The sequence below is a fragment of the Mesoplodon densirostris genome, chromosome 6 (genome assembly GCF_025265405.1).
Source record: "Mesoplodon densirostris isolate mMesDen1 chromosome 6, mMesDen1 primary haplotype, whole genome shotgun sequence".
Classification (NCBI taxonomy): Eukaryota; Metazoa; Chordata; class Mammalia; order Artiodactyla; family Ziphiidae; genus Mesoplodon; species Mesoplodon densirostris.
The window spans coordinates 70,621,441-70,637,154 of record NC_082666.1 but is presented as its reverse complement, the minus strand read 5'-3'; the positions used below and the strand labels follow the sequence as shown (position 1 = coordinate 70,637,154).

At 35.9% G+C, this 15,714-nt stretch overlaps 1 protein-coding gene across 4 annotated transcripts in view; it reads right to left on the bottom strand.

Annotated features, from left to right (window-relative positions):
- The window catches only part of BRD10 (bromodomain containing 10), a 108,209-nt gene that overhangs the window by 73,337 nt on the left and 19,158 nt on the right, over positions 1-15,714 (bottom strand). For 3 of the 4 annotated variants that reach the window (XM_060102182.1, XM_060102183.1, XM_060102185.1), the window contains exon 2: positions 5,249-5,449. The exons of the other annotated variant lie outside the window; for it this stretch is intronic. In XM_060102182.1, coding sequence (XP_059958165.1) covers positions 5,249-5,449 — 201 coding nt within the window. The remainder of the gene's footprint in view (positions 1-5,248; positions 5,450-15,714) is intronic. 4 annotated transcript variants of the gene reach the window in all.

Below are 15,714 nucleotides of genomic sequence, written 5' to 3'. Positions count from 1 at the left end.
AAAGAACAGATTGGTAGTTTCCAGAGAAGGAGGGTGGGAAGTGGGAAAAATGGGTTGAGTGGGTCAAAACATAAAGAAGAAAAATAAAATTAAAAACAAAGTAGAATGAACACATACACACATATCTATCGGTATCTCCATCCTCAAAGAAGACACATACATCAATATTTACTGTAGCATTCTATAATAACAAAACACTAGAAATAATCCAAAATGTGCATCATATCAGGTAAATGGATAAACTGTATTACAGTCAGATAATATAATATTATATACTAGCACTTGAAATAAACTAGAATGAAATAATTCAACACAGTTAAATCTCAGATACATAACGTTGAGTGAAAACAGAAAGTTGACATTTATATAAAGGATTCTTCAATATACACAAATCAATCAATGTGATACACCATATTAACAAACTGAGGAAGAAAAACATATGATCATCTCAATAGATGCAGAAAAAGCTTTTGACAAAATTCAACACCCATTTATGATAAAAACCCTCCAGAAAGTAGGCAGAGAGGGAACTTACCTCAACATAATAAAGGTCATATATGACAAACCCACAGCAAACATCATCCTCAATGGTGAAAAACTGAAACCATTTCCACTAAGATCAGGAACAAGACAAGGCTGCCCACTCTCACCACTATTATTCAACATTGTTTTGGAAGCTTTAGCCACAGCAATCAGAGAAGAAAAAGAAATAAAAGAAATCCAAATCGGAAAAGAAGGAGTAAAGCTGTCACTGTTTGCAGGTGACATGATACTATACATAGAAAATCCTAAAGATGCTACCAGAAAACTACTAGAGCTAATAAATGACTTTGGTAAAGTAGCAGGATACAAAATTAATGCACAGAAATCTCTGGCATTCCTATACACTAATGATGAAAAATCTGAAAGTGAAATTAAGGGAACACTCCTATTTACCACTACAACAAAAAGAATAAAATACCTAGGAATAAACCTACTTAAGGAGGAAAAAGACCTGTATGCAGAAAACTATAAGACACTGATGAAAGAAATTAAAGATGATACAAATAAATGGAGAGATATACCATGTTCTTGGATTGGAAGAATCAACATTGTGAAAATGACTGTACTACCCAAAGCAATCTACAGATTCAATGCAATCCCTATCAAACTACCACTGGCATTTTTCACAGAACTAGAACAAAAAATTTCACAATTTGTATGGAAACACAGAAGACCCCAAATAGCCAAAGCAATCTTGAGAAAGAAAAACGGAGCTGGAGGAATCAGGCTCCCTGACTTCAGACTATTCTACAAAGCTACAGTAATCAAGACAGTATGGTACTGGCACAAAAACAGAAATACAAATCAATGGAACAGGATAGAAAGCCCAGAGAGAAACCCATGCACATACAGTCACCTTATTTTTGATAAAGGAGGCAAGAATATACAATGGAGAAAAGACAGCCTCTTCAATAAGTGGCGCTGGGAAAACTGGACAGCTACTTGTAAAAGAATGAAATTAGAACACTCGCTAACACCCTACACAAAAATAAACACAAAATGGATTAAAGACCTAAATGTAAGGCCAGACAGTATAAAACTCTTAGAGGAAAACATAGGAAGAACACTCTATGACATCAATCACAGCAAGATCCTTTCTGGCCCACCTCCTAGAGAAATGGAAATAAAAACAAAAATAAATAAATGGGACCTAATGAAACTTCAAAGCTTTTGCACAGCAAAGGAAACCATAAACAAGACCAAAAGACAACCCTCAGAATGGGAGAAAATATTTGCCAATGAAGTAACTGACAAAGGATTAATCTCTAAAACTCACAAGCAGCTCATGCAGCTCAATATCAAAAAAACAAACAACTCAATCTAAAAATGGGCAGAAGACCTAAAGAGACATTTCTCCAAAGAAGATATACAGATTGCCAACAAACACAAGAAAGAATGCTCAACGTCATTAATCATTAGAGAAATGCAAATCAAAACTACAATGAGGTATCATCTCACACCAGTCAGAATGGCCATCATCAAAAATTCTACAAACAATAAATGCTGGAGAGGGTGTGGAGAAAAGGGAACCCTCTTGCACTGTTGGTGGGAATGGAAATTGATACAGCCACTATGGAGAACAGTACGGAGGTTCCTTAAAAAGCTAAAAATAGAACTACCATATGACCCAGCAATCCCACTACTGGGCATATACCCTGAGAAACCCATAATTCAAAGAGAGTCATGTACCACAATGTTCATTGCAGCACTATTTACAATAGCCAGGACATGGAAGCAACCTAAATGTCCATCGACAGATGAACGGATAAAGAAAATGTGGCACATATATACAATGAATACTACTCAGCCATAAAAAAGAAACAAAATTGAGTTATTTGTAGTGAGGTGGATGGACCTAGAGTCTGTCATACAAAGTGAAGTAAGTCAGAAAGAGAAAAACAAATACCATATGCTAACACATATATATGGAATCTAAAAAAAAAAAATGGTCATGAAGAACCTAGGGGCAGGATGGGAATAAAGACACAGACCTACTAGAGAATGGACTTGAGGACATGGGGAGGGGGAAGGGTAAGCTGAGACAAAGTGAAAGAGTGACATGGACATATATACACTACCAAATGTAAAACCAGTAGCTACTGGGAAGCAGCCACATAGCACAGGGAGATCAGCTTGGTGCTTTGTGACCACCTAGATAGGTGGGATAGGGAGGGTGGGAGGGAGGGAGATGCAAGAGGGAAGAGATATGGGGATATATGTACATGTATAGCTGATTTACTTTGTTATAAAGCAGAAACTAACACACCATTGTTACCAATTATACTCCAATAAAGATGTTAAAAAAAAGAATGTTAAGAAACAGACCTGTACATACCTGAAACCATCACAACATTGTCAATTAATTTAAAAAATCAAATGTATTTCTGTATGTTAGCAACAAAATTAACTGAATTTTAAAATGATTTACAATTGCATCAAAAGCATGAAATTTTCTCTTCCTCAAAAAACACTGAAAATGAAAAGGCAGGCCACAGACTGGGAGAAAATATCTGCAACACATATATATAGCTAACAAAGGACTTGTATCCAGAATATATAAGAGAATTCTTTAAATTTAATAATAAAATACACGGGAATGATAAAGTCAGGAAAGTGGTTTCTTCTGAGGACAGAAGAAAAATACAGAAAATCTTGATTAAAACTATGTTTATTTTGTTTAAAAATTGCTGGGTAGTTGGTACCTAGGCCTTTATTACAATTGTATTTATTCGTTGTTCCATGCTTAAAATATTTCTAATTAAAAAAGAAAAGGTTAACACTGTACCCAAAGAGAAAGTTTAATTCATAGTAAATTATCATAGTCACTAGACATTTAATGAAGGATTTTTCCCTTGTCTTATTCACCTATGTTTATTTGATGTTAAGCACAGGACACAGATAAATATATGTAAAATTGGAGAAAAGGAAAAGATTCAGTCATATCTCTAGTTTCTTACTAGCCATTCCTACTTAATTGCTTAAATGCTTCCCTCATCACTTCAAACAACTTATTAAAAACTGCAGTTCACTGATCTTTCTCCACACCATGGACTCAAGCTTTTTTATTTTCTTTGCTGATTCCATCATATTTAAGTCACAGAGATAGCATGCTGCTTAGGAGCACAAGCTTTATAACCAAACTGCCTGGGTTCAAATCTTAAATTTACCACTCAAAAACTGCCTGGCTTTGGGCAAGTTACTTAATCTCTCTGTGCCTCCGGACAAATGCTGAATACATACATACAACGTGCTCAGAGCTAAACCTGGCAAATAGTCCTGCTCAATAAATGTTAACCATTCTTTTTAATTTTCTTCTTATTGCTATTATTACAACTACCTCCTGACTCCTCTTTGTCTCTTCCTTTGTTCCCTCTATGTCAAGGAAGGTACTAAGTACTGTTGATTGTTCCCAGAACAATCTGACCTTCTCCCTATTTCTGGTTACCAGTAGTGGAGGTCTAGACTACTACAGCCTTCTTCCTACAAGCTTTGCTTTTCTTCAATTCCTCTCTATTCCAATGTATTACATACTACTGTCAGATTAATCTTTATCCCCTTCCATAAAACCCCCTTTCCTATAGCATAAGTAGTTCTATGAGGCTCTATAGAAAAAAAGAAGTATTTCACAGTGAGTTCCCAATTAACCACTACTATTAAAAAGTATGGTGGTAGAAAGTCTCAAGGTTGAATTTTAATCCTACAAATATCAAAGCAAGCTAAATTTATTACTATAAGAGGAGCAAAAATATATTATAAATTGCCTTTGAGTAGCATTAGTAGTTCCCTATTAGGTCAGCAATCACTCCTAACATAGTTTGAGATATGATTTAGTATAAAAATCGCCAGTCTGGGGCTTCCCTGGTGGCGCAGTGGTTGAGAGTCCGCCTGCCGATGCAGGGGACGCGGGTTCGTGCCCCAGTCTGGGAAGATCCCTCATGCCGCGGAGCGGCTGGGGCAGTGAGCCATGGCCGCTGAGCCTACACATCCAGAGCCTGTGCTCCGCAACGGGAGAGGCCACAACAGTGAGAGGCCCACGTACAGCAAAAAAAAAAAAAAAAAAAAAAAAAAAAAAAAAATCACCAGTCTTTTTTGAGTAATCACTTACCTCTCTGGGCCCTAGACTCTTGCTATTAAAAAAAAATTACAGATGTGTCATCGATCTCTATGCTCCCAGAACCTAGAAGGTAACACTAATTGAGCACAACATTCTTTCCTGATGAATCCAGAGTAAGCATAGTTATCCAGGAAATCAATACCAATGGAGGACTGGCAGAAGTGAACCTATATGTCATTTTGAACTACACAATCTCTGGAGTTTCTCCTAATTTTAAACTTTAAAGGTCTGTGATTCTATTCTAAAGTTCTATGAATCTACATAAAATTCATCTCATTTAAAATTTATAATTCATTTAAGACTACTTCCAGAAATCTAGAAAGCACCCTGAAATCTTTCATACAAATTATTTTTGTATAGCTTCAAAGTAATTTGGTTTAAATTTTAAAACTGTATTTTGAAACAAATTTCATTGTGATATTTCAGTACTAAGTCATATGTAGGTGAGAATGCATTTTGGAACACTATTAAAATGGGCCCAGAAATTTGATATGGGCACACAGAAGTTATACAACTACTCTTTGAAATGTAGTTCCTGAAAATTTGAACAACATGAAACTCAACTTTTTTTTTTTTTTTTTTAGCATTTACCTTTTTTCTTCTTTTGTTCTCAGCTGTTCTTCCTGTCTCAAAACTTGAACCATTACAGATTCAAAAACTCCACTTGTCAAGCCTGCCAAACTTCGTGGTGTTGACCGACGCCTTGTTGAAGTACATGCAGTTCCCTTCTCATCCTCCAATCCATAATAGCCTCTAGATGTAACTGCTATCGTTGTCTTTTCTCTCAAGTGCCTTGGAGAAGAATAAGTCAATTCACAGGTCAAATCTTCTGGGTAAGCAATAAACCCCCTTAACCAGCATCTTAAGAAGAATCCCTTTTGCTAACTACATAAAAATTACTTAGTTAAACCTTGCTTAGCTATGTTTCAGATTTTTATCCTCCCTACATAATTTCTAATTTTCCTTACTCATGTCATAAAGTCAGTCTGAGTGATAGTCTCTTCCCTACGTTAAAAAAATATAAAATTGAAGCACTAAAATTAAGAATTAAAGATCTCTTTAATGAAAAAATTTTATTGTTTGCAAAATTAAATGTAGCTTATCTTTACATCTCTTCATATATTTCATACTACTATATCATTGCTATGGAAAAATATACAATCACACAAAAACATTTTGGGAGAGAAAATTTATGATATATAAACACTTTGAAGTAATTATAAACAAATGAAACATTAGAATATATAATTTTAAGTTGTAAGCATTACAATATATAATTGTAAATTTAGAAACCTTCTGACTAAACTATAAAAAGAACCTAGGAATCTAGATTTCCTCTTCAACCTCACCATAAGTGTCTCCCTATCCTATGATATTTATTATTACACTAAGATACTAGTCTAATGCTTAAAGATAAGGATGAAAAATTTTCTTAGCAGTTTGCTTAATTATCCATAAATTGTCTCAATGAATTTGGATTAAAACTATTTACACTGAAGAAAGAAACATTAATCTTATAAAATTTTAAGTCTAGAATAAAAACTGAATTCTGAATTTATGAGTTAACTGTAAACCTATATGAGTTAATCGTAAAAAGCACCAGGGAAAGTATCTGCTGTTCTACCTCTGCAAAACATCCCAGAGCCTCTGACGGCTTTGTACATGTTGTTTCTACAATGGTAAAATCAAGTCAATCTTAAAGTAAGCATTCAATATGCTGGATAAGAATCTATGTAAATTAAAATTTGACCCTGTAGTCATATTTTCCTGCTTTCCTATAGGCACAGGCTTTCTGTAATATAAAATAAGCTAAAGGTTCACCGAAACATAAACCTTTATGGCATGAAATATAATCAAACTCCTGTCCATCTTGGACTATATTTACAGTGGTTTATTACTCTAAGTTAGAGTAACTTTATAACAATCTTACTCTCAGGCCATCTAGGTCCCATGAATAGTATGACTGCAAGGTTCTACTGAACTGTGGCACTATTATGTGTTTTCTTTATTATGAGGAGATAACATTTTAACTAATTCAGCTTTAGGCAGGGCATAAACTTTTAAACTGGTTTTCTAGTAATGCTAAAGAACTTGAGCTGATCTATCCATACTGTTTCAGGCTGTGATCTTTTAAGCACAACAGCATACATCTATATAGTGGCTAACTGGCTGAGATTAAGGAATGTGGGCCCAAGGAAAATAAACTGGCAATAACAGATCCTGAATGGGTATACCTGGGTTCATTTTAGCATAGTGTTCACACTGGCGAACTAACTAGTTCTGTAATTTTAATTATTTCCTCATCAATACTAATGGAAAAGAACATTAATGGACAATATTACACTGAAATGTGATGACATGTCAGAGGTTACACGGTATGTAGAGCACTGGGGATAAGGAGAGTTGAGGGAAATATTAAGTCATATGGCTTATAAACTGTCATGTAAACAAGTCCGAAACTAAATTTTACCCTTTAACTTCAGTCTTATAAGTAGAGAAGATGAAGTTATAAACTACTTTTTTAAACAGTATTTTCTCATAACAAAGAGGAATTAATATCCTTTATTACTCATCAGAAATAAGAATTTATAAGCTTTGATATTTATCATTCATAACCCAAATACAAAGAAAACGATGATGCTTCTCTTGTATCAATACATAAAGATGAAAGGGTCTAAGGAAAAAAATTCTCATACAACATTAGTGGGTATGTAAAATTGGCACAGCCTTCTTGGAAGTCAATTTGGTAATAATCATTAAGATTTAATGTGCACATATCCTTTGACCCATCATGCTTCTAGGAATTTACCCTATAGACATATATCCAAAACTGTGAGCAATAACACACACACACACACACACAAAGTATTGTTTGTCATTCAAAAAGAACAACCTGGAAACAAATGTCCTTCGATAGAAGACAGGTTAAATAAAGTCACGTACATCACAACATGCAATACCATCATCCATTAAAAGCAACAGGTAAATCTGTATGTACTCACTATAAAAGATGTCCACATTACACTGCTGAGTGTAAAGAAGTTGTCTGGGGGTAAAATATATTTTTTACCCCAAAAGGAATTATATACAAGTATATGTAAACATACATATGGCTTCCAGTAGTGTGTGTTTGTGTACATGTTCAAACTCTCACCTAGATTACTTCAATCTCTTTGTGACATGTCTCCTGACTTCTACTCTGATCTCCCTCCAGTCTATCCTTCAAGCTGCAACCCAGGTAATCCTTTTAAAAAGCCAATCAGATTATGTCATTGCCCTGCTCTGTCTCCTCCAAAGCCTCCCAGTTATACTTAAAATACAATGCAAAGTTCTGATGGCTTACAAGAGTTAGTATGATATGGCCTTCACCTACCTCTTCAGACCCTATTTTCAATTACTCTGACCTTAGCTTTTTGTGTTCTGGCCACAAAAGTCTCCTTGTTATTCTCAGGCACACCAACATCTGCTTTGCACTTGGTCTCTCCCCTGTAAGGCACTTTGCCCCCAGATATTTGTATGGCTAGGCACTATCACTTCATTCAAATCTGTATTCAAATATCACCATATTTGAGAGGACTTCCCTGACCACCATAACCTGTAAAGGATTCCCTGTCATTCTCTATTGCTTTACTCTGGTTTCTTTCTCTTCATGTTACTTATCATACATTAATTATCTATTTATTTGGTAATTATCCATATCCTCACCAGAATGAAAGCTCCAGGAGGATAAGCACTTTGTTTTGTTAATGGCTGTTACCTTCAGAGCCTCAAACTGTAGTATATAGATATAGTATTTGGAAGGATACAAGCCAAACCATTTATTTTTCATTTTAAATTTACACACATAAAGTTGAAAAATTCTAGCCATCTATTTTGTCCACAGTAAAAGAACACTGATTAAACAGTTGTTACTAACTAGTACTTGAGTTTTCATTCATCAGAGAATAAAAGTCAATAAAATAAGATGAAAGTAAGTCTCACCTCCAAATAAGAATTGTCAGATAATCAGCAATCAAATAATACACTAAAATAACTCCCCCTTCCCAAAATTCAAGTTTTCCTTCCTATTAGGAAAATTATTCCATAAAATCAGTCTGACGGTAGTTTGAAAATAACAGATTGCTAACTGTAAGCAAAAGCTAAGCAATAATTATGGTTGATTCACTGAGTTTTATAGTTACCCTTTTTCTTTTTTTTTCCCCTCACAAAGAAAGCATGAAAGGTCTTTTCTGTGGTGTTGATGCATTCCAAATTTCAGAATTCAGAGGTGCAATTTTGTTTAAAATTATTAAAATAAGTATTAAGGTGGAAGTAAACTGATATTGTTTTACTTAAAGTTAATATTTGGACTGACCCTCTACTATAAAAAGATGATTGGAAAGGTTTCCGCTATTACATGATTTTACATTACCAAAACAATGTAGAAGTGTCACCTATAAAAAGTTTATCTGTCCACTTAAAAGTTGGAAACAGAATCATCTAATGTGCTTTAAAATGTTCTAAATGAAGTTTCAGTCACTTTTAAAACCCATTTACTTAAAAAAATATTAAAATGCAATATAGCCCTCAGGGTCCTGACAAGAAAGAGATAATACTCAAAAGGAGGTGATGTTTAATAAAGACACCATTTACAAATGTGCAGTTAAGGTTAAGGGAAACTAGGAAGGGATGGTGAAGCACTCGTGGACTAGCTAGAGAGCATTATTATCACTCTAGGCTCAATAGGGAAAGGGGAGGAAATAGTTACTAGAACCAAGAAGCTGTCATTGTAGAAGAGGGCCACACGATGATGATGCAGTTACTGAAGCCCAGCAAAGAAGCTGTTAGAATAAATATCCCTACCTCTCTGTCAGTGCCTCCAACTGACTGAACCCAATCCGAAGCCAGAAAACAAGGCAGACCAGTTGATAACAGACCTTAGAGATCAGCTTCCTGGGGCACAGAGCATAGAGCACAGGGTGGAGAATAGATTTGAAGGTGCAAATGAAGATTATCCAGCACAACAGGAACTTAGTATTAGTTTTCAAGAGCAACTAACTGAAATTAGGAAAGGCAGAACTTTTTTTGGTGGATTTCAACAAAAACTTTTGCATGTTTGATAGATAAGCATCATTATGTAGTCAGCCCAGCCTGTCATGCACTTTTTCCATCTGGATTTGTGTATCTTTTTTTTTTTTTTTTTTTTTTTTTTTTTTTTTTTTTGCTGTACGCGGGCCTCTCACTGCTGTGGCCTCTCCCGTTGCGGAGCACAGGCTCCGGACACACAGGCCCCGCGGCCATGGCTCGCGGGCCCAGCTGCTCCGCGGCACGTGGGATCCTCCGGGATCGGGGCACGAACCCGCGTCCCCTGCATCGGCAGGCGGACTCCCAACCACTGCGCCACCAGGGAGGCCCTGGATTTGTGTATCTTTATGAGCTCTGAACTACAACAGTCTTTAAAACCAAGTACCAAAATAAACTCAACTTAAAACAAGCCTTTCAAATAACTCTACAGCCAATTATTAAACCAAGATTTTCAAAACTAATGAAGTATCAAAACGCCCTCACCAAAAATAACTTTTCATAACATTAATATTATTTTTTAAAATTTAAAATATGCTTAATCTCTCATTTCCAGGATCTAGTTTAATGTATTGTGATATAACATTTTATAATATATAAAGCATAATAGTACAGAAGAACCTATATATGATTTATAAATATATATGCATACAATAGGGGTACATATTCAAAACCTTTTCTGCTTGAGAAGCCAGATCATAAAAGTTTGGAGACCACTCCTCTCATCTCCAGCTTATATATGATACCCCTAACAGTTTTGGAACAAAGAAGTCTTCATCCACACCAAAGGAAAAAAAAAAAAAAGCATTTATCACAGATTGTTAAACTTATTTCCTACTTGATCTTCTTTACTTTCTATTCTCCCAATTGTTACTCTTATTCCCCTTGCATTTTAAACTCATCTTCATCCAGACCTCCAGTCCCTTGTTTGGTTCCTTTTTTTGCTCTATTTGCTCTCACATAATTCAGCCTCTTTCAGCTATTCATATAGACAACTAAGTTGGGACCCATCATATATGACTAACCTCTTCTATCTCATCTCCCTTGACCAATTTATCTTTGTGTCTCAGGCACCCTCTCTCTCTCTTGCATCTCAGCTAAAAGGTCCTTCACGCCTATACCTCCACTACTAAGCACTGTAGGAAAAAAAAAATCACCACCTTGTAGTTTATTGTCCAACTGTAACCTAAACTGGGCTCGCCTAAGATGACCTCTTTGAAGGAAGTCAACTCCCTCTTCGGTTCTCCATAACAGCAACTTCAAATGCCATCATTATTCAAAAACTTCACCTCACTATCCATCATCATATAGCAGTTGACTTTGCTTATTACTTATTTCACAGAGAAAATGGTAGTTTTAAAGAAAGAGCTCGATTAACTTCCTGATTCTCAAAAAACAAAATTATCTGAATCCAAACAAAATGTATCTGCACTTTAAGTTGCAGTGAAAAAAGTGTCTCTTATCAAAAACTAATCCTGCAGTAGGTTTTCAGAATTTTTACTTATTAACTATCTCCTGGATCTTCAGCCTCTACCTGCTAGTTGCCTTTAGCATATAAACATGTCCAAGTTTTTATTAAAAACAAACCATTCCCCTTGAGAAAAGCCACATCTAAATCTTGGTCCATTTCACCTTTCATTCACACCTCAAACTGTCATTTGCCTGTACCTACTCTATTGAAATCCCTCTTCCCAAATGACCTCCTAGTTATGAAATTCAAGTGATATTTTTCATTTCTTATTCACTCAACCTCTGTATACCATCTGATTACTCTTTTATCAAGACCTTAAACTGGACTTTGCAGAAAGAACAGTTTTAGATAGGTAGGAAAGAGTGGAAAAGAAATACTAATTAAGAAGAAAAATATTCATTCATATTATTCAAATTCATTCATTCAAAATATTTACTGAGCAACAGGGATTCAGCAGTGAACATGCTGACAGTTTGCATATATTTGGGTTGAAACAATGGTGACACCACTGAAAAAAATGTTAAAGTTGAAAAGAAAAATATGAAAATTGGGAAGGAGACCTGGGTTAGAAATACACTTAGTTTTTAACATTTTGATATAACACTTGCACAACCAGCTGGGAAAGTTCTATGGACAGAAATATGAAGCTAAAACAAAAGGAAAGGCTCAAGATATCGATTTGAGAGTCTTAGTGATAAAGTTATAAAAGAGTCTCTCCACAGAGGAATAAATATAGGGAGATATGATCTTAGTGATAAAGTCATAAAAAAGAGTCTCTCCACAGAGGAATAAATATAGGGAGATATGACCTAAAGGCATAACTTTAGGGATTATCCATAATTATAAAGAAAAACATAGCAAAAGAAGAGGAAGACTCAAAAGACAATAGTTTAAGTTAAGAAACAGCACTATAAGGGAATTCCCTGATGGTCCAGTGGTTAGGACTCAGCGCTTTCACTGCAGGAGCCCAGGTTCGATCCCTGGTCGGGGAACTAAGATCCCACAAGCCACGTGGCGTGGCCAAAAAAAAAAAAAAAGAAACATCACAATAAAAACCAAAGGAGAAAAGTTTTAAGTACCAAGTGATCTAAACTATTTAATTCTCCAGATAGATGGAAAAAGTACTAAGTAAAAACCAAGGATTAAGCAAGAAGGCATTCATTAGTATGGAAAACTAATAAGGGAATAATTACAAAGAACCTTATAAGTTAAAAAATCTTTCAGTTAAAAAATCTTTCAGAGTCTTTGTTCATACCTGAAGTGGCACCAAATAAGTGACATAATTCCCCTAAAGAACAACCAAAGACCACCATAACTAATTTTTTGAAAACCAAACATTCTGCTTAGAATAAATTTCCATTTCTTGATTTTGCCTTACTAATTTAAGGAAGGGACAAAGGTAAATGTAAAGTTTTTATTTACATAGGAAGGATACTTGAGAAGTGCCTTACCAACCTCAACAACTCTGATAAGCATTTTTAGTAAGTTAGGGCTGTTCTGTTGAACATTTTACTACCACTACAGCTAATCCTTACCATATAGAAGCAGTCATGAGTTTTCAGTACAGGCAGAACAGAGGGCTCCCTAGGTCCTTATCTTTCATATAGTCTGGTTATGTTCATGTTCCCTAGAAGATACTAAAGTGACAAGTCTGCAAAGTGGGCAGGTAGATAGCTTGGCTCCCTTTTCTTGGCTAACTCCTCTAACTATCTGCCAAGTACTGATGAGGATTTAAAGTAGGACACCGTAAATTCAAGATACTTTCAGATGTGACAAAGACACAAAGAGGAAAGATGGGAAAGCTGGGGCGAGTGTTGCCTCTACCTACTTGAAATAAGAGGTCATAAAAAAGAGATGTAGGCACCTAACAAGAGCTGAAGACTTAACTGAAATTAGGAGGATGTGGCAAGTGGATATTATGGTGTTCACAGAAAATAAGCAATGCTACCAACCTCTTTCTTTTTTTTTTTTTTTTCTTTTTGCGGTATGTGGGCCTCTCACTGTTGTGGCCTCTCCCGTTGCGGAGCACAGGCTCCGGATGCGCAGGCCCAGCGGCCATGGCTCACGGGTCCAGCCGCTCCGCGGCATATGGGATCCTCCCAGACCGGGGCACGAACCCGTATCCCCTGCATCGGCAGGCGGACTCTTAACCACTGCGCCACCAGGGAGGCCCCCAACCTCTTTCTTTATTGTGCATTTCAAGAATGGGGAAAATGTCATTCTTATTCCACACAAACTAGTAATTCCTGTTGTTCTCTCACATTATTTTTAATTTAAAAATGAATATTTTATTTTCCCCTCCTTTATTGAGATATAATTGACATAAACCACTGTGTAAGTTTAATGTGTACAATGTGTTGATTTGATACACATATATTTTGCAACATTATTACCACCACAGGGTTAGCTAACACCTCCACTGGGTCACATAACTAAAAAGAAATATTTTAGGAATTCATTTCTGAATTATACCTTTCTTCTGATTAAATTATCACCTTGCCTTCTGGGTTTTGCAAGGTCCAGCATGGGTTACAGTACTCTCTATCTGGCCCTGTTGCTGTCATTCCATCACTCACTCACTCCACAAACATTTACTGAGCACCTCTGGGTGCCAGCCTCTGCTTTGGGTACTGGGGATTCAGAAGACAGTGGTCTTTGTCTTCCAGGTACTTGCTGCTCTCTTGCATTTTCTAGCCATGCTGGAATGATGGAGATGATTTCCTTATCCAGATGTGCTGCTTGGTATTGCACCTCTGTATCAGTCTCTCTGTTCTTTCTTCCCCTTATCATCTGGTAAGCTCCCTTCCTTTCTTCAAAATCCAAGTCAGATCTCTCCCTCCGTGGAGACGTCTCTATCTTTGACAATAATCATTCAACTCCATCTCATTGTGGTTCCTTCTTTATGTCTTTAGCAGTAGAAGATCTTTTCTGGTAGGTCCCAGTCTTTTTCACTGATGGTTGTTCTGCGAATAATTATGATTTTGGTGTGCTCATGAGAGGAGGTGAGCTTAGGGCCTTTCTACTCTGCCATCTTGGCTGATCTCTCCGTCTCCCACATATTTCTTATGCCAAGTGACCAAAACATGGGTGGTGCAAATGTTGAGTCCACAACAGTATTTTATACTATTAAAAAATATAAAAAGTAACTTATGTACAAATAAAAACATGAAAATTTCATTTCTGGAAAATTCAGAAAAAATCATTTGACAAAGGACTCATCCTACCAGATATTAAAATGGATTTTAAAGTCACAGTAATAAATTTAATACCAGAAGTTGAATAGTTAGACATACCAACAGTAGTGGAGACAGTTCAAAAGTAGATCCAAATACACCAGGACTTTAATATATTACAAAAATGGTATACCAAAGCAATGGAAAAAAGTGATGCTGTGACAAGTAGCTGGATATGAGAGAAAGATAAAGCTGGATTTCAACCTCACTCCTTGACCAAAGCAAATTCCAGACAGATCCATTTATTTGTTCATTCATTCATTTATTCCTTTATTCAATATTAAATACACATAGATACTGAGATAGCTGTTGGCATCAACACTTACAGGCAAGATTCCTCCTTGCTGAACTTACACGCTAGTAAGAAGACACACAAAAAAAGAGTAAAGAAATACATACACATACACATAAGTCTTAACCATAATATACTATAAGTTCTGTGAAGGACAGTCAAGAATAATTTCTCTGAGGAAAATGAGAGGAGGAGCCAGCCATGGCTAAAACAAAACAAAACAAAATAAGCCAACAGAAACCCAAAGAAAACCTTGGGAATAAGAGTGTTCTAGATAAAACAAAGAGGAAGTATAAAGGTCCTGAGGTGAGAAATGGCTTGGTAGGTATATAAAGAACAGTAAGCCAAACTCCTTACTATAGCCTAAGTGCCAATGAAGTGCTTGATGCAGGGTTCTGACTTCTCAATGTACATTTTTTTTAAAGTTCACCATGGCTGCCAGGTAGAAAATGGACTCTAGGAGGAAAAAGCAGAAGCAGGAAAAACAAGTCAGGAAACTATAGCGGTATTTCAGGCAAGAGATGATAACAGTTTGTACTTAAGTGGCGACAGTGAAAAGAAATGGGCAAAATTTAAAATATACTTTGAGGAAGAAAGCTCAGAAATGGTTGATATGCTTAACAAGAGAAATGAGTGAAAAGGAAGAATCAATGAAAAAATCATGTTTTTTGGCCACAGCAACTTCCCAGACAGTGGAGTCATTTGCTCAGAAGGTAAGAACAGACTTAGAAAAGGAAAGCAAAACAACAAACCTAAAGTTCAGTTTTGAACATGTTAAAATTTGAATTGGCTAACTTTTATTCAACATAGTATTGGAAGTCCTTGTCACAGTAACCAAAAAATAAAAAGAAATAAAAGGAATCCAAATTGGAAAGAAAAGTAAAACTGTCACTGTTGGCAGATGACATAATACTATACACAGAAAATCCCAAAGACACCACCAAAAACTACTAAAGCTCATCAATGAATTAAGTAAAGATGCAGAATACAAAATTAATAT